Source organism: Theropithecus gelada, chromosome 3, assembly GCF_003255815.1.
Source record: "Theropithecus gelada isolate Dixy chromosome 3, Tgel_1.0, whole genome shotgun sequence".
Taxonomy (NCBI): Eukaryota; Metazoa; Chordata; class Mammalia; order Primates; family Cercopithecidae; genus Theropithecus; species Theropithecus gelada.
In genome coordinates, this window is record NC_037670.1 from 111754500 (window position 1) to 111772955 (window position 18456).

Here is an 18456-nt window from a genome sequence, read left to right on the forward strand (position 1 = left end):
AAGAATATTTTGGGGAAATGGTAAAAAAAAAAGTGTTTGGTTTAAGAAAACCAGATACTGTTACTTTCATAGTTATGTCTTTTTAAAATCACATTTGTTTACCTTTTAAAAGTTCAGGGTTCTGTGCAGTATTAATTAAATATTCTAGAGAAGTGATGAGTATTGACAAAGTACTTTTCTAGTAAATGTTTTCTTAACATGAGTTGACCAAGATAGGAATTGATTTGCTTTAAATTGTGTTTAGAAAACTAAGAATTACTTGATTTCTCTTTTAGGTCCTTAATAGAAAAAATGGTTTCTGTAATTGTGCCCTATATCACGATACAATGTCTTTCTTTTTGGGGCTTGCAGTCTTCAATGCGTCTGTCTCATAATTTGTAAAGGTTTATTATCTCCAAGTCATTGTTAATCTGTGGTGAAAAGTAATTGCTAAATAGAAATTCTGAGAAGAAAAAGGCCTCATCCTTTTCACATGATGTAGGAAGGTCTGGTGCATGAGGTGGGTTTTAAGAATGATCTTATGAAAAAAATTGGACTGAAAAAAATTTCATAAAGTATATAATGATAAAGAATGAAATGTCCTCAAAACTTTTCACACAATGAAATGTCTCTATCCTAATGTTTTACTGTATTTTTTCTAGTGAAAGATCCATAGGGTTTTTTGGGATCTAAATCAATGGAAAGTTTTAGAATCTAAGATAAATTTGAAAGTTACTTATTTTATGTAAAATTTTCGTACAATAATTTTAATGGTTGTTTTAATCTTAGGCTAAAGTTTGTGAAAAATGCCAAAAGCTACTGTATTTTAACAGAACTTCTTCTTAAGGTAATTTTACAATCATAAGGCATTGTTATTTAGGGAAGTGAATTAAAAGTTACAGAGTGGTATTTTCAGCTGCAGTGGAAAAAACAGGATAATTACTCTATCTCCTCTCAAATAACATTCAAAACCCTTTCTTCAAAATGGTCTATCTTGAGAGTTGCAGCAGTAGGGAACTCATTAAATATGAACAGATAATTTTAATGCCTAGTGGTTTTTTAAAAACTGAAGAAGTTCATCTCAACATAGCCGGGAAAGAAGCTCTTTCTTTAATGTTCTTTTAGAAATTTGCTGACAAATAAATGGCGAGAAGCTTTAAAAAAAAAAAAAAAGAGAGAGAGAGAAAATAATCAGTACAGAAAGATGCACTTTAGCGTAGCCATTAAAGAAATTTACTCAATGAAGATAACTATTATACAACCAAGATTGTAGTTGAAATTCAGTCACTTGTTGAAAATTGCGCAATGGAGTCTTAAGATTTAGGGGGACAAAGTATATGCATGTACACACACATACACCCAGACACATATACACACACACACAGTGAATATATTTGGAATAAAAAATTTGGATTATTGACAGGTGTGGTGGCTCACGCCTGTAATCCCAGCACTGTGGGAGGCTGAGGCAGGCGGATCACCTGAGGTCAGGAGTTTGAGACCAGCCTGGCCAACATGGTGAAACTCCATCTCTACTAAAAAATACAAAAGTTAACCGAACATGCTAGCACACGCCTGTTAATTCCGGCTACTCAGGAGGCTGAGCCAGGAAAATCACCTGAACCCAAGAGGCGAGGGTTGCAGTGAGGCAAGATTGTGCACTGCATTCTAGCCTCAGCGAAAGAGCAAGACTCTGTTTAAAAAAAAAAAAAAAATTGGATTATCAAGGAATTCGATGAGGGAAATGGAAGATTCTTAAATCACCATCATAAGGCTTTTATTAACTGACCAAATAGTTTTGGTTCTGTGATAAGCAACTCGAAAGAAAATTATATACTATGCTTTAGCTCATCTAAATGTCTAATATCAAAGTTCTCCTTGCTAAAAGTTCTGGAATAAATGTCAATGGATGTAAAACATCTACCATTTCCAACTTCCAAACTGTTAACAGTATAACTAACATTCACTTTTGTAATTTATGGAAAAAGTGTATATTATTCTGAATCACTATTTCAAGTCATTATTTACAAGATATTTTATAATCATAATCACTTTTTTTTGGCCCCAAAGGCAGATTCTTACTATGCAGTTAACACCTATGAAAATGTATAACCCTATTTTAAAAGGAAAAAAATACAAAGGAAATCTTAAATTATCAGCTAAGGTTTTGAGTAGTTGAACAGTAAAGATGCAGTCAAAGTCATTCCTGGCTTGCCTTTTAGGCACTATATATTCTAGGATAGAGAACATGTTATTTTTTAAAAAATTTTTTCAACATGATTATGTGGAAATAAAATTTTTCAATTTAAGATGTGTTACTTTTTTTTTTATGTTGCCATCAAATGTGTCATTTAATCTTTCAAGGGATTTTTTATTTGTTTTATAAAGCAATGGGAAATCCGGAAAACATAGAAGATGCATATGTTGCTGTTATTCGTCCAAAGAATACTGCCAGTCTCAATTCTCGGGAATACAGAGCTAAGTCATATGAAGTAAGAACATTTCATAATAATTTATTTCTACCATTGAATGTCATTCTGTATTATCATTCATATATAAAGCCTTATTATATCTTGTAAATTCGTATTAACAAGCCAATTATTTTAGGTCTCTGCCCATTATTTTGTCTTTTTTCTGCTGCGTGCCTTTTGACCATTTGCTGTTTATTGACACGTAGGTTATTAGTAGTAAACATGTAATTAAGACTATATGTACATACATATACATGTATATAACTGAATTGTTACCTTTTTTATGCAACAGATTTCAAGCAATATGAAATACTTATAATTTAACCTAATTTATCTAGCATTTCCTTTAAACTGATTTTTTAAGGTTGTCTGAAACCTGTTAAAGGGTACTGTGGGGTTTCTCAGTAGGCTACTGCTTCAGCAGTGCTGTAGCTTACCATTTCTCACTCCTGGCTGCACTGTAGAATCACCTGGGGAACTTTTAAAACTGTAAGAACCAGACCCCAGACATTCCTATCCGTGTGGGATGGGGCTGGGCATTGCTATTGTTTTAAAGCTTCCCAAATTATTCTAATATGCAGCTAGAGTTGAGAAAGACTACTAGCTTATTGTAGTTTTCTAGGGCAGGTAGACTTTATTTTAAGCTTTCTCTTAATGTTGTTTTTCTCATCTAAGATTTTGTTGCATGAGGTTCCCATTGAAGGACAGAAAAAAAAGAGAAAGAAAGTTTTATTGGAAACGAAACTTCAAGGCAACAGTGAAATAACACAAGGCATTTTGGATTATGTAGTAGAAACCACTAAACCAATTTCTCCTGCAAACCAGGGTATCAGAGGTAGGAAACTTCTTTTTTAAAAAATACATTGTTTAAAATACTTGTGGAGATAGATTCTTTTAAAAATATACACATATTAAACCAATTTCTTTTTATATTCCTTTACATTTAACAAACTTGCAAAAAAAACTTAAGTGTTTTTTAAGGTACACCCCAGCCCCTTCAAGATGTAACTTGACAAATTTTTTAAAAGTTGAAAAGTATTTAAAGAATTCACAATGTTGGTGTGAAGTATAGTTCCCTAGGTAAGTATCTTTTAACTACTATTCCTGTTTCTCTACTTAATGACAGAGGAAACTATACTCATCTCTCCAAAACTAAGTAAAAGTTAATATTCGTGGATTAGGGAAAGTCCTGTAAATTACCAGGTAGCAGAGGTTTTCTTCCTGTTTGGTCATAGAAAGAAGACCCTTTTCAGAAAGTCAGACTGAATTGTGGAAGTATTAACCCTGAAAGATTGAGGCCCCCTTTAAAATATTACATAATAGCCTTTGAACGTGATTAGAAAGTAATGATCCATTTTCTCAGGCTATAGAAACAGATAGCAGTCAAATGTTACAGAAACTACAAACTACATCCAGGATTCAGTTACTACAATTTAAAAAGTAAAGCCAATTCAGTCAAGCAGCAGTAGAAAACAGTTGTTAGTGAAGTAAAGCATACCTCTCTATGCCTACTTTTTTGGTTTTTCAAAGCTTATTCAGTGTACATTTTTATAGGGATTAGTTGTCTGATTCATCAGTTTCAGTAAAGAGATTATTTTTGTTGCAGAGATACAGCCAAATCCTGTGGTTTGACTTATTAGTTATTTTGGATATTTGTTTTCTAGAGATACATAACTGAGCTATAAGCCTGTGTTTCTTAACTTTTGGAGGTACCATTCACTGTATTTTAGCTCCCTGATAGGTTACTTCCCCTAATAGAGCCTGAAGAGTTTTTGTGGGTTGGAACTGTAAGGATTTTAACTCAGGATTATAAGTAGTTCCTGTGGCCAGGCGCAGTGGCTCACATCTGTAATCCCAGCACTTTGGGAAGCTGAGGTGGGTGTTTCATGAGGTCGGGAGTTCGAGACCAGCCTGGCCAATATGGTTAAACCCCATCTGTACCAAAAATACAAAAATTAGCCCAGTGTGGTAGTGCACGCCTTGTAGTCCCAGCTACTCAGGAGGCTGAGGCAGAAGAAATGCTTCAATACGGGAGATGGAGGTTACAGTGAGCCAAGATTGTGCCACTGCACTCTAGCCTGGGCAACAGAGTAAGACTCCATCTCAAAAAAATAAAAAAAAGTTCCTGCATATGATCTCTGATAAATACTCTGAGTCTTACAAAGAGAATTCCTTTTCTCTAATTACCAGATTCACTGTATAATAAGAAGATCAAGAAAGCAATCTTAGCTTATTAAAAAGGTGGAGGGAGCTATTCTTTTTTGGGAATCAAGGCATGTGAAGACTGTCTTTGGATGCCACAGATTGGTCAGTCTCATCTACCTCAGTCTTGGACTTCTCTGATAAATTTTCATCTGAACTTATTCTACTATTGCCAGATCGTTATAGTTATCAGCATCTATCCTGACACCAAATCCCCGAGACAGAAATCTGATTATCTAAATCACATATTTAAGCTGACAAATCATTATAGACATAAATTATAGACAAGTCATAATTTGTTATGCATTAACTAAGCTCTGCCACTAGGTTCTTTTACCCAGAGGGATAAGGAAGAGATCTCACTGTTAACAAAAACTTGCCCTGATCCAGAGGGCTGGGTAGTTTCCCTTAGGAGGAGTTATGAGTGGACAGTCACCGAGAAACGTATCTAGCACCATTTTGCCCTGTATACTCAGACATAAAATGTACTAATATATTTTCAGGGAGCTTTTATCAAGAAATTAAAGTAGAAAAGCATAATATATTAACGAGCCATACTCTATCCTGAGTATCCTATTTGTTTTTCTAAGTCTATAAAATATTTTTGAAGTAATATGATTCCTTATGTAAACATCACATGAAAATCACAAATGACTATTAGCAGTGGTTAGGCTTAATATTTTTGTACTGTGTTGTATGTCATTTACAAAGCACTACTACACTTATACATGAAATTCTTAAATTGATCCCGTTGATAGGTAGTGATTTTCACATCTGTAAAATGGGAATGCAGGCATAAGCTGTCTCCTCCTATAAGCATTTCCATTGGTAGAGGAATTAGGACTAGAACTTTCATCTCCTAACTTGTCAGTGCTTCCCTGCCCCACTGACAGATCTCATAGTTACATATATAATTTGCAAAATAGGCATTTAAATAATAGATCATAACTGGATTTGGGGAAACAGCAAGGCAGGAAAGATTAAGTAGAGACAAGACTTCAAGCCAGGCAAAAGAAATAGTGCCTCTGAAGTATATTAGAATGTTCTGTATCTAACACTTATATCTTGTACAAGTGTTCATTTCGTGAAATAATTGGGGGCTATAATATAGAAGGTCTTAATAATCACAAATATTGACTCTGATATTTTGTGAATAAATGAATCTGTTTGAAGTCTTGCATCATTTACCTGCCCAGAGAAGGCATCCCACCTGCCTACTAGGCATTTCTACCTTGGTCAGGAACGAGGTTCTGTTTCTTAGGGTGAGGAAATTGGAAGCATTGAAAGTATGACAAAGGTCTAGAGGATGAGGGGTTTTAGAATACAAGACTTGTAGGTTATTATTCATTAATAACTTACTGCCAATTCAGGAAAAACATTAAGAATGGTAGTTACAATTCAGAACAATAGTTTGTAGCCCAATCAGATTTTAATAAAACCTGAAATTGAGGATGGAGGTTAAATATTAAATGAAGAGCCACTAAACATTAAGACTTTGAAACTTACATATGCCAGAATATAATAAAATTCTTACTGTCTCTATCCTAGTTGAGTGAGGTGGTATATGCCTATTGACCCTGCAGAGTACATTGTTGTTCTGCCTTCTCAGCTCTTAGCAGAACAGTTTTCCTAGCTTTGCTTAGGAAGCTTCTCTTCTAGGGGGTCAAGACTAGGACCCTAAATCTACAAGGATTGTCCACAGAATGATTTTGCATTTATCAGTTTTTTTTAGTACATACAATAAAGTTGACTTAGTATATTTCAGTTCCTCTTAATGCTGCCTTTTGAAGTATCTATTTTCTAATTCTCAAGGTAATTTGTAAGATTTAAAAGTGTATTATTTTTGTTTTGCTAACTTTTTAAAAATGATTAGGAAAACGAGTTGTACTAATGAAAAAATTTCCTCTGGATGGAGAGAAGATGGGCAGAGAAGCGTCATTATTTATTGTTCCATCAGTTGTCAAAGGTAAAGTCTAAATATATCTTACAAATCTTCATATACTTTAGATGCTAATAAAGGTCTACTGAGGAACTTAGGAATTTGCATTCATAGTTACTACTATAATATTATAAAATACATATTTTAAAATTAATAGAAGAAGGGAAATATGTTAGTTAAAGACATTTTGATTTCAAAATAATATACAGGCTTCTTGGCTCAACAGTAATGTTTTTGTTTTAGTTTTTAAAAGGATGAAGAAATGAGGAGGGAAGGCATCATTGAAATTTAAAGTGCTCAGGTTACAATAAAGGATTTTTCTAAAGATATGCCATAGATAAAATAAAAATTGATCCTGAAGTATTCTGGAAAATTAACAGATTATGATCAGCACCTATCTTGTATTTGGGACAAGAATCAATAATGGTTCTAATATAATCTGCCTAATAGTATCAGTAATATTTTTAAAAAGGAAACCTAATGTGAAAATGTAGTATTTTATTCCTTTGACACCCTGGCATAATAAACACATTGAGTTTCAGTACAGACCTTGCAGCCCTATAATTTTGTGACCTTGGGCAAATCTCCTCTTTAGCTCTTTATTTGTAAAATAGGGACAATATTGCTACCTGCTTCCACTTGTTTCATGGTGCTGGAAAATTCAATGAGGTATTAGATACGAAATAACCTTGGAAACTACAGAGCACTAGCATCATGTAAGATAGTAGTAATACTGATGATATACTGTATTAATCACCTACTGTGGACATCCCATCAGCCTGCTGCTACACAGTGCTCACATGTGTTTTATTAGGCAGCTGCAGCATTCCAGATATATTTTTCCAGGCATACTTAGGTTAAAAAGTTCAGTATCTTAAGTAGCGTTGGAAATCTTATTAATGAGTTTTACAACATTGTTGAGGAAGATAAAGGGGAAACAGTTTCTGCAGTCCTCCAAAATTCTAAATGTTGCATTTACCTGAGTGGACAAGGTCACAGAGCTAGTCATCACTTGAATCCAGGCCTTCTAATTCCAAATCTAGAACAATTTATTTTATGCTTAACAAGTGTTAATTTTGTAACATATATTTTTAGATGAAAACATGCAGATGTAAACCTTTTATATGGTAACATAATTCTTTATTTTTCTTTTTCAGATAATACTAAATATACATATACCCCAGGATGCCCAATTTTTTACTGCTTTCAAGATATCATGCGAGTCTGTAGTGAATCCAGTACTCACTTTGCTACACTTACAGCAAGGATGTTAATAGCCTTGGATAAGTAAGAAATGCCATTAGAAGTATTTTTTAATTAATCAAATACATGTTTATAGTAGAAGTTAGTTCTGATAGATACAGACACTTTGAGAAGAAAATAATGAAAATAATATATGTATTTAAAAAATGGTAAGTTTAGGCCGGGCGCGGTGGCTCAAGCCTGTAATCCCAGCACTTTGGGAGGCCGAGACGGGTGGATCACGAGGTCAGGAGATCGAGACCATCCTGGCTAACACGATGAAACCCCGTCTCTACTAAAAGATACAAAAAACTAGCCGGGCGTGGTGGCGGGCACCTGTAGTCCCAGCTACTCCGGAGGCTGAGGCAGGAGAATGGCGTGAACCCGGGAGGCGGAGCTTGCAGTGAGCCGAGATCCGGCCACTGCAATCCAGCCTGGGCTACAGAGCGAGACTCCGTCTCAAAAAAAAAAAAAAAAAAAAAAAAAAAAAAAAAAAAAAAGGTAAGTTTTTCAATTCTAATATAAAAATGAAAAACCCCAAGATAAGGTTGTCCTGGCCTGGGTACAGCATGTTAATTTTATTTTTCAGAAATGGCAAACACTGCCGTGGCTTAAGAATTGAGATTCCCCTGTTATGAAACTATACATTTAATATTGAGTTACTCTTATCAGTGAATAAGTCATTCAACCTCTTATGCCTTTGTCTTTCTGTAAGAAGAGGGCTAATGTCACCTACATCTCAGTAGTTTGAATTTTAACAGTACTTTTATGTTTTTTGAAAGGAGTTTTTATTACTATAATGGCATATACATTTAAAAAATTTATTTGCTGTATCCATTAAGAAAACTTTTATTAATAATAAATGAAGTATTTGTATACTGACTTGATCTTTACAGATCATATGAACGTATTATCACATGTGCCCCGAAAGTATGTACAGTATTATGCATGTTTTCTTAATTGTTAAAATCAATTTGCAATATAAATAAATTTTAAAAATAAAAAAGTACTTAACTAACACTGAATTAAAATTATAAAAATCTGAAAGTAATATCTACAAGTGTCATATATCAGAGTTAGATAGTAATCTACCTTTTTGATCTTCACTTTCGAATGGCTACTTCTACCTCTATTTTTATTTTGCCAGGTGGTTAGATGAACGTCATGCACAATCTCACTTTATTCCAGCTTTATTCCGACCTTCTCCTCTTGAGCGGATAAAAACTAATGTCATAAATCCTGCATATGCTACTGAATCAGGTCAGACAGAAAACTCACTACATATGGGCTATAGTGCACTAGAAATAAAGAGTAAAATGTTAGCCCTAGAGAAAGCAGATACCTGTATTTACAACCCTTTGTTTGGATCAGATCTTCAATATACAAATCGGGTAAGAGTTGAATGAATTTTAGCTCTGATTTAAAAGACATTTTATCTCAAGTGTAATTTTTTTTCCTGAGATATATACATATATTACTAATTATAAACATGAAGGCCTGGTGCAGTGGCTCACACCTATAATCCCAGCACTTTGGGAGGCCAAGGTAGGCGGATTGCCTGAGGTCAGGAGTTTGGGACCAGCCTGGCCAATATGGTGAAATCTCATCTCTACTAAAAATACAAAAATTAGCTAGATGTGGTGGCGTACCCCTGTAGTCTTAGTTACTCCAGAGGCTGAGGCAGGAAAATCGCTTGACCCTGGGAGGCAGAGTGAGCTGAGATGGCAGCACTGAACTCCAGCCTGGGCAACAGAGCAAGACTCATTCTCAGTAAATAAATAAATAAATAAATAAATAAATAAATTTAAAATATAAACATGTAAACATTAAGAGGACAAAGCTCTTAACGGGTTTTTGTTATTGTTTTCCCTTTCTAGGTAGATAAAGTGGTAATAAATCCATACTTTGGTCTAGGAGCTCCAGACTACTCAAAAATCCAAATACCTAAACAGGAAAAATGGCAGAGAAGCATGAGCAGTGTCACAGAAGACAAGTACTGTTTCAGTTTTACTCCGCATTGCTTTTATAAAAACTTACATTCTAATTTAAACTATTGTTTAAAATTATGTATGCAATTTGTATGCATTGTAGTCACTACTGAGTTTACAGCTGCTCGGTGATATAGAGCTTTCATAGATGTGTCACATTTCTTTTGAAACAATTTTAACAGTCCTGTTTGTATTTTTCAAAATTTATTTTTAATGATTAGGGAACGACAGTGGGTAGATGATTTTCCTCTCCACCGAAGCGCCTGTGAAGGAGATTCAGAATTACTAAGCCGTCTTCTCAGTGAAAGATTTTCAGTCAACCAATTAGACAGTGACCACTGGGCACCCATTCATTATGCCTGCTGGTAAATGGAATATTTATTCTTTTCTGTTTAGAAAGAATACATTTTTAATTATAAATGTTAGTACTTCTTTTCAAAACTGTTCTCATTCCAGATACTTTTTCTCTACCCGTTTGACTTAGGAGTTTTCTGTTTTGATCTTAGATAATTGTATATGTGCTAGTGTTCAGAATTGTAAGGTCTGCCCCATGGGGAATGTACTGTTAGCGTTCTTAGGCATTGCCAGATGATATAGTAGGATACTTAAAGACTAGTAAATGTCATCGTAGAGTACACGGTCACGTATTCACCTTGCAGTTTCTCTTGTTTTGTATTGGGATTATGTTATGCTTATCCTTTCTGTGAAGTTTGCATATGTTAACTACTTACAGTTTGACCTTGCATCTTGTTATAAAAGTATCCTTTTAGTGCTTTGAGAAACTTTGGTTATCAAGAAGCCCTCAAAAGCCTTCATTAGAACCACAGCTTTCCATTATGTTAGATACTAGTGTTGGGACAGGATTGGGGTTAGCTCTTTCCACTAGTTTCCCAGTGTAGCTCTTGGTCTCCTTCTCCTCTCACATAATTATTTTTCCCCTCAGTTGGGCTGAGTTGTTAGTGTTTAGAGTAGTAGTTAACTGTTTACTTTAAGTCATATTCTAGAAAGGATATAATAAAGTTTTTTACATTATTTCTGTGGGAAAGTTGCTCTTCATGTATTGTTTAAGTTTCCTTGGCTAATTTAAGAGGTACCAGCCAGGTGCAGTGGCTCATGCCTGTAATCCCAGCATTTTGGGAGGCCGAGGCGGGTGGATCACAAGGTCAGGAGATCGAGATCAACCTGGCCAACATGGTGAAACCCCATCTCCACTAAAAATACAAAAATTAGCTGGGCGTGGTGGTGCATGCCTGTAATCCCAGCTACTCGGGAGACTGAGGCAGGAGAATCGCTTGAACTCGGGAGGCAGAGATTGCAGTGAGCTGAGATTGTGCCACTGCACTCCAGCCTGGCGACAGAGTGAGATTCCATCTCAAAAAAAAAAGAAGTACCACATTATTTATTGCCTTGTTAAATGTCCACAGTGTCTTAGTTGTATTAGATTGAGCAAGGTAATTCACTTTACCTCTCTGCATCCAGTTTATTTATCCATATATAAAATGTAATAATTAGATCATTTCTAGAGTTTCTTCCAACTGAAAATTCTTTTATCTGATTTTAATATTTGTAATCAAGCAGTTAACTATAGTTGCTTTATGTGTGTGTATATATAAAGATCTTTTTTCTGTTTCCTTAAAAATATGCTCTTATGTTTCCTATTACATGGAGTTTTTATATTAAGAGTTACCCTAATCATCTTTAACTGAGTTAATAGTTGTTTCTTCAGATTACAGAAAATACTGGCAGCAAAAACAATACTAAAAGAAATGACATGCAGCCGGGCGTGGTGGCTCATACCTGTAATCCCAGCACTTTGGGAGGCCAAGGCGGGCAGATCACGAGGTCAGGAGGTCGAGACCATCCTGGCTAACACCGTGAAACCCCATCTCTAGTAAATATACAAAAAATTAGCCAGACGTGGTGGCAGGCACCCGTAGTCCCAGCTACTCGGGAGGCTGAGGCAAGAGAATGGTGTGAAACCGGGAGGCGGAGCTTGCAGTCAGCTGAGGTCACGCCACTGCACTCCAGCCTGGTCGACATAGCGAGACTCCGTCTCAAAAAAAAAAAAAAAAAAGGAAAAAAAGAAATCACATGCTTTACCAGGAGCTAAATAAAAAGAGGTAGAGAATATAGTTCAGATTCCAACAAAGTGTACTGTAGATTTGGAAAAGGCAAAGGCAATGAATTTTAGTTGAGGAATCCCAAGATTATATTTGACTGTATGGTTGCCCCTTTTTGTGGCAGGGGTGTTTTTTTTTTCTCTCTAATGAAAGAATGGTAATATTTTCAACTATTACATAAAAACAGAAGCACGGGCATTGTACTTACTATGCTTTGGAATGTACCTATGTTTCAGTACCATTTTTAGTTCCTAAAATATGATCTTTGGTGTTACTTTATGTCTCTAAGGGTCTGTTTCTTTATCTATACAAGATGGGCTTAAAAATGGTACCTTCCCTAATATTAAAAGAAAAATTACAAGTAATGTGCTTTGAGAGCACATAATGAGCACTCAATAAATCTTGGCTTTTAAGAGTAAGTTTTGGCCGGACATAGTGGCCCACACCTGTAATCCCAGCACTTTGGGAGGCCAAGAAGGGCAGATGACTTGAGGTCAGGAGTTTGAGACCAGCCTTCCCAACATGGTGAAACTCTGTCTTACTAAAAATACAAAAATTAGCTTGGCGTGGTGGCAGGCACCTGTAATCCCAGCTACTTGGGAGGCTAGAAGGCGGGAAAATTGCTTGAGCCCAGGAGGTAGAGATTGCGGTGTGCTGAGATCCTGCCACCACACTCCAGCCTGGGCGACAGAGCAAGACTACATCTTGGGGGCAAAAAAAAAAAAGGAATAAATACTGTAAAAATGTAAAGATTTTGATGTCTAAATCTAAAATTTATTAATCTGTAATACTTTCATTTGCAAATTTTTGTTACTTGAGTATGCCAAGGAAAAGAGTTTTATACTTGCATAAATTAACTTTGTGTCAGCTGGATAATCAACTTTCATGTAACAGGAGTAGTATGGGTCACCTTGCAATACTGTTAGTCAGATGCCTCATTTAATTGACGTGAATTCAAATAAAGAATGATTTAACTATTCAGTAAGGAATTTAAATTTATCTTGGAAATATACTCTTGTTCACTAATTGGTACGAAGACTGAGGAGGGGACACTGGGCTCTTGACTGTGATACAGTGAAGAGGCTAGGGTTTAGTCCTATTTTTGTAAGGTTAGATAAGATATTTTACCTCACTTGGTCTCTTTTCTCATCTTTAAAGTGAGGATTTTAATTAGATTAGTGGTTCTCAAACTTTTGGGTCTCAGGATACTTTTTCACTCTTAACAGTTACAGGATTCCGAAGAGTTTTTGTTTATGTGGATTAAAGCCAGTGTTAAGATATTAGAAATAGAAACTGAAAAATATTTCGTGTGTGTTAAAAATAATACCTATATATGTTAACATAACACAATTTAATGAAAAAAACAAGAGTTTAAAATTCAAGATTGGTAGCCAGACACGTAAAAACCATTCCTTACTTTCTAGAATCATCGTTTTCCCGAAATATTTAAAATGGCTTTTACCCCATGTGGAGAACTTAACAGCCACTCAGTAAATGTCTCAATGACATTTCTATTCTCTCACTTCTTTATTCTTCCTGTACCCCTATGCCAGACCTTCTATTTTGAATCAAATCAGTGTCTTCTTTCTCTGATAGTACTTTCAGACTTCAGATCATTGTTAGTGCTTTTCAAACTATGATGATTTGGCTTCCTACAAATTATTTCATCCAATTTCTTTTGGAGCTTCCCTGTATATTAGCTATCTGTACTCTTTGTTTCATTCAGCCTTTTAGTCCTCCCCTTCCAAGCTATTCTAAATATTTCTACTCCTAAATACTTAAACTTTCACTGCTTTCTGTTTCTACTTTCATAATCCCTATACTCTTTTTTGCCCCCTATTTTCGAAGAAAATTTAAGGCTTCAGAAATGTTCTTCTCCATCCCTGATGATCACTTTTTGTCCCCATCTCTCTTCTGTATCGTAGGGTATACCTGTAAAAATTCTTCTTATTCCCCTTAAATTCACTTTTCTTTTTCCACACCTGCTTTCTTCTTGCCCTCAAACATGCATGATTCTCTTCCTTCTTGAAAGTTACCTTCACCTGAACCTACTTCTTTTAGCTACCATCCTGTTTCTTTCCTTCCTTTCACAGCCAGATTTCAAAGGTGAGTGGGCGATACACTCTGCTTTCTCTTTTTCACTCTTCATAAACCTTAACTTTTTCTGAGTTTTTTGTTTGTTTGTTTGTTTGTTTGTTTTTTGAGACAGAGTCTTGCTCTGTCGCCCAGGCTGGAGTGCAGTGGCCGGATCTCAGCTCACTGCAAGCTCCACCTCTCGGGTTCACGCCATTCTCCTGCCTCAGCCTCCCAAGTAGCTGGGACTACAGGCGCCCGCCACCTCGCCCGGCTAGTTTTTTATATTTTTTAGTAGAGACGGGGTTTCACCGTGTTAACCAGGATGGTCTCGATCTCCTGACCTCGTGATCCGCCTGTCTCGGCCTCCCAAAGTGCTGGGATTACAGGCTTGAGCCACCACGCCCGGCCCTTTTTCTGAGTTTTTGATCTCTTTCCTTGCTCTGCAGCATTTAATTCTTGCCCACTCTTCATTCTGAGAACAAATTGGAGTTGAAAGGGCATAATGAAGCTATAATGAAGGTCAGTACAAATGCAAGGTATTATTGCTATCTTATTATTGCTATTGAAACACTCACTGGCCTCCGTTCTGTGATGCAAACCTGTGTCTTAGTAGTAGTACTACTAAGATTCAGAAAATTGGCTTCTAACTCTGGCTAGTCACCGTGAGACTTTGGGCAAGTTATTTAACTGCATCAAGCTCCATTTTTCTCATCTGTACAATAAAAAAGTACCTCCACCTACTTTATAAATTTCTATGATTATATTAAATAATTATACAAGAAGGTAGCTGGGAAATTTTAAGGCGTCATACAAAATGTATGTTTGTATTATTTTTATTATTACTTCTCGAATTGCTCCCTTACTATCTTTTCCTGTCTTCCCTTTTAGATATATTTCATTGTTCTAAGGTGATCATATTATTTGTTCTCAGAAAGATTTCATCCATTCTTTCAGACCATTTAATTCTTTCCAGTGAGATGATTTTACATATTCTCAGATAGATAGTCTAACTTTTTGCCTTCCACCTAAGTAGTTTCAAGTTGCCTACTAAACATTTCAGTCACTTATCTTTTGTATATAAGGCACTTTGGAGAATATAAAGACACTGTCCCTACCCTCAAGGAGCTTCCAACCTAATAGAGAAGAGGTGTGGATAAACAAGGATGAAATTAGGTAAAATAAGTCGCAAAAAAAAAGCAAAAATAAAATGCTAAAACGTAGTGGGAATATAGAGAGGATAGATTTTAAACTGTTTCAGAGGCATAATGGAATTTAACCGGAACAAAATCAGGAAGGGGGAAAGGATGTCTTAAGAATAGCAAAGAACATTGTGGCTTTGATTTGCGTTTCTCTAATGATCAGTGATATTGAGCTTTTTTTCATATGTGTCTTGGCTGCATGTATGTCTTCTTTAGAAAAGTATCCATGTATTACCCACTTTTTAATGGCGTGGTTTTTTTCTTATGAATTTGTTAAGTTTCTTATAGATACTAGATATTAGACTTCTGTCAGATGCATAGTTTGCAAATGTTGTCTCCCATTCTGTAGGTTGTCTGTTTACTCTGTTGATAGTTTCTTTTGCTGTGCAGAGCAGCTCTTTAGTTTAAGTACCATGTCACACCAGTCAGAATGGCTATGATTAAAAAGTCTTAAAAATAACAGATACTGGCAAGGTTGCCGAGAAAGGGAGCACTGTTGGTGGGAGTGTAAATTCGTTCAACTATTGTGGAAAGCAGTATGGCAATTCCTCAGAGAGCTAAAAGCAGAATTTTCATTTGACTTAGCAATCCCATTACTGTGTATATACCTAGAAGAATATAAATCATTTTGCCATAAAGTCACATGCACACGCATGCAATATTCATTCCAGCACTATTCACAATAGCAAAGACATACAATCAACCTAAATGCCCGTGATAACAGAGTGGTTAAAGAAAATGTGGTACATATATATATACACACACACACATATATATATAATAGAATACTATGCAGCCAGATAAAAGAACAAGATCATGTCTTTGCAAGACCATGGATGGAGCTGGAGGCCATTATTTTTAGCAAACTGACATAGGAACAGAAAATACCGCGTGTTCCTACTTATACGTTGGAGCTAAATGATGAGAACTCATGAGCATAAAGAAGGGAACAGCAGACACTGGGACCTCCTTGAGGGTGGAAGCCGGGAGGAGGGAGAGGAGCTGAAAAAATAACTATTGGGTACTAGGCTTAGTACCTGGGTGGTGGAATAATCTGTATGACACACCCCCATGACACGAGTTTACCTGTATAACAAACCTGCACATGTACCCCAGAGTCTAAAATTAAAAAAAAAAAAAAAAAAAGAATAGCAAAACCTGAGCAAAACAAATCACCTGAATAAGGTGTAGGATGAAAGTATCTTATTTGGAATATAGAAAAGGCATAGTATTTGTGAAGGGGAAGAAAGGAAAAACAGATGGAAAATCAGTTCTAAAGATGGGCTGTTTTCCCCTCAGATGTTCCATATCTAAAACCAAAACCAAGTTTCCTTTCCTCCTCCCACCTCACCCTCTTATTTCCACATGATAAATTAGTTTCTACCCTTGCTTCAGATTGCAGCCTTATGTAAGTCTTTGGCTATAACCACGAGGTTGACTCACTCACTGTGTGCGTATGCTTTGTACTCTTCTGAGACCTTTGCTTACTCCTTTACTGTCTACCTAAAATATTTTACCTCTCTTCAACATCTCTTCAGTTCTTTCCTATTTAAAAATCCAGTTTAGGCCGGGCGTGGTGGCCCACGCCTGTAATCCCAGCACTTTGGGAGGCTGAGGCAGGTGAATTGTTTGAGCCCAGGAGTTAGAGGCCAGGCTGGGCAACATGGCGAAACCCTGTCTTCCCACCCCACCCACCGAGACGGAGTCTTGCTCTGTCACCCAGGCTGGAGTGCATTGGCGCAATCTTGGCTCACTGCAACCTCCACCTCCTGAGTTCAAGTGATTCTCCTGCCTCAGCCTCCCAAGTAGGTGGGATTACAGGCATCTGCTACCACACCCGGCTAATTTTTGTATTTTTAGTAGAGACGGTTTCACCATGTTGGCCAGGCTGGTCTCGAACTCCTAGCCTTGTGATCCGCCCACCTCAGCCTCCCAAAATGTTGAGATCACAGGCGTGAGCCACCACATCTGGCCAAAACCCCATCTTTACTAAAAACACAAAAATTAGCTGGGCATGGTGGCGTGTGCCTGTAATCCCAGCTACTTGGGAGGCTGAGACACAAGAACCTCTTGAACCCAGGTGGCAGACATTACAGTGAGCTGAGATTGCACCACTGCAGTCCAGCCTGGGCATAGAGTGAGACTCAGCCTCAAAAATAGTAAGATTCAGTTCAATTTGTTCTTCTATCAGAGCACTTTACAGGACCATCTAGACTGAATCATATCTCGTTTTCTGGGATTATATCTCTGGAGCTGGGATTACAGGCACGCACCACAATGCCTGCCTAATTTTTGTATTTTTGGTAGAGACGGGGTTTCACCATGTTGGTCAGGCTGGTCTCAAACTCCTGACCTTGTGATCCGCCTGCCTCTGCCTCCCAAAGTGCTGGGATTACAGGTGTGAGCCTGCGCCCAGCCTCTGATATTTTTTAAAGCATTGACAAACAATACCATACTTAAACTTTACAGCATTATGTAACTTATCCATGTTTATGTTTTGCCTCAAATTACACTGTAAACCATTCAGGGTAGAGACCACATATTTTATATATCTTTGTCTCTCTCACATTGTCTAATATAGCAACTATATATAGAATTACATCTTTGGGCCTATTTTGTAGACAGCCAGGCCTAAGTGAAAAGCATTCTTACTAAGTTACTTTCTGTTTCTGAAACTATATTTGGCTAAAAATTTTATCTAACTTTTGTACTTCACATGGGATGCTTCTCTGTCATCTGCTCTATCTTGTATTTGAGGTTATATTTTCTTCCAGTTTATCAGAAATAGAAACAGTTTAATTAAACCAGAATAATTAATAAGAAACCTCTAATCATTGAAAACATTATGTCAGTATCTTAATAATCCTTTGCTCTCTGTCCTAGAAAATTCTTAGATTTTTTTGAGATATCATCTAAAATTTGGATTTTTAAAAACATTTCAGATGACTTTTTTAGATAAGTTTTTTTGTTGTTGTTTTTTGTTTGTTTTTTCATACAGGTATGGAAAAGTTGAGGCCACTCGCATATTGTTAGAGAAAGGAAAGTGCAATCCGAACCTTTTAAATGGACAACTTAGTTCTCCTCTTCATTTTGCTGCTGGAGGAGGACATGCTGAAATAGTACAGATTCTCCTAAACCATCCAGAAATTGATAGAGTAAGTTGTTTTCCAGGTTTTTAAAAGTAATATTCAAGCAGTGAATAACAAATAATGACACTAAAATGTTCAATTGTATGCTTGA

General features: G+C 36.4%; 1 protein-coding gene across 31 annotated transcripts in view; it reads left to right on the forward strand.

Annotated features, from left to right (window-relative positions):
- The window catches only part of KRIT1 (KRIT1, ankyrin repeat containing), a 47564-nt gene that overhangs the window by 1633 nt on the left and 27475 nt on the right, over positions 1 to 18456 (forward strand). For 14 of the 31 annotated variants that reach the window (XM_025378258.1, XM_025378254.1, XM_025378259.1 and 11 more), the window contains 8 exons: positions 2368 to 2471; positions 3126 to 3285; positions 6526 to 6618; positions 7749 to 7878; positions 8981 to 9224; positions 9711 to 9826; positions 10043 to 10186; positions 18215 to 18371. In XM_025378258.1, coding sequence (XP_025234043.1) covers positions 2370 to 2471; positions 3126 to 3285; positions 6526 to 6618; positions 7749 to 7878; positions 8981 to 9224; positions 9711 to 9826; positions 10043 to 10186; positions 18215 to 18371 — 1146 coding nt within the window. In that variant the 5' untranslated portion in view covers positions 2368 to 2369. Of the gene's footprint in view, positions 1 to 351; positions 500 to 2367; positions 2472 to 3125; positions 3286 to 6525; positions 6619 to 7748; positions 7879 to 8980; positions 9225 to 9710; positions 9827 to 10042; positions 10187 to 18214; positions 18372 to 18456 lie in introns of all 31 variants that reach the window. The other 17 variants (XM_025378266.1, XM_025378256.1, XM_025378255.1 and 14 more) reach the window with 4 other exon arrangements.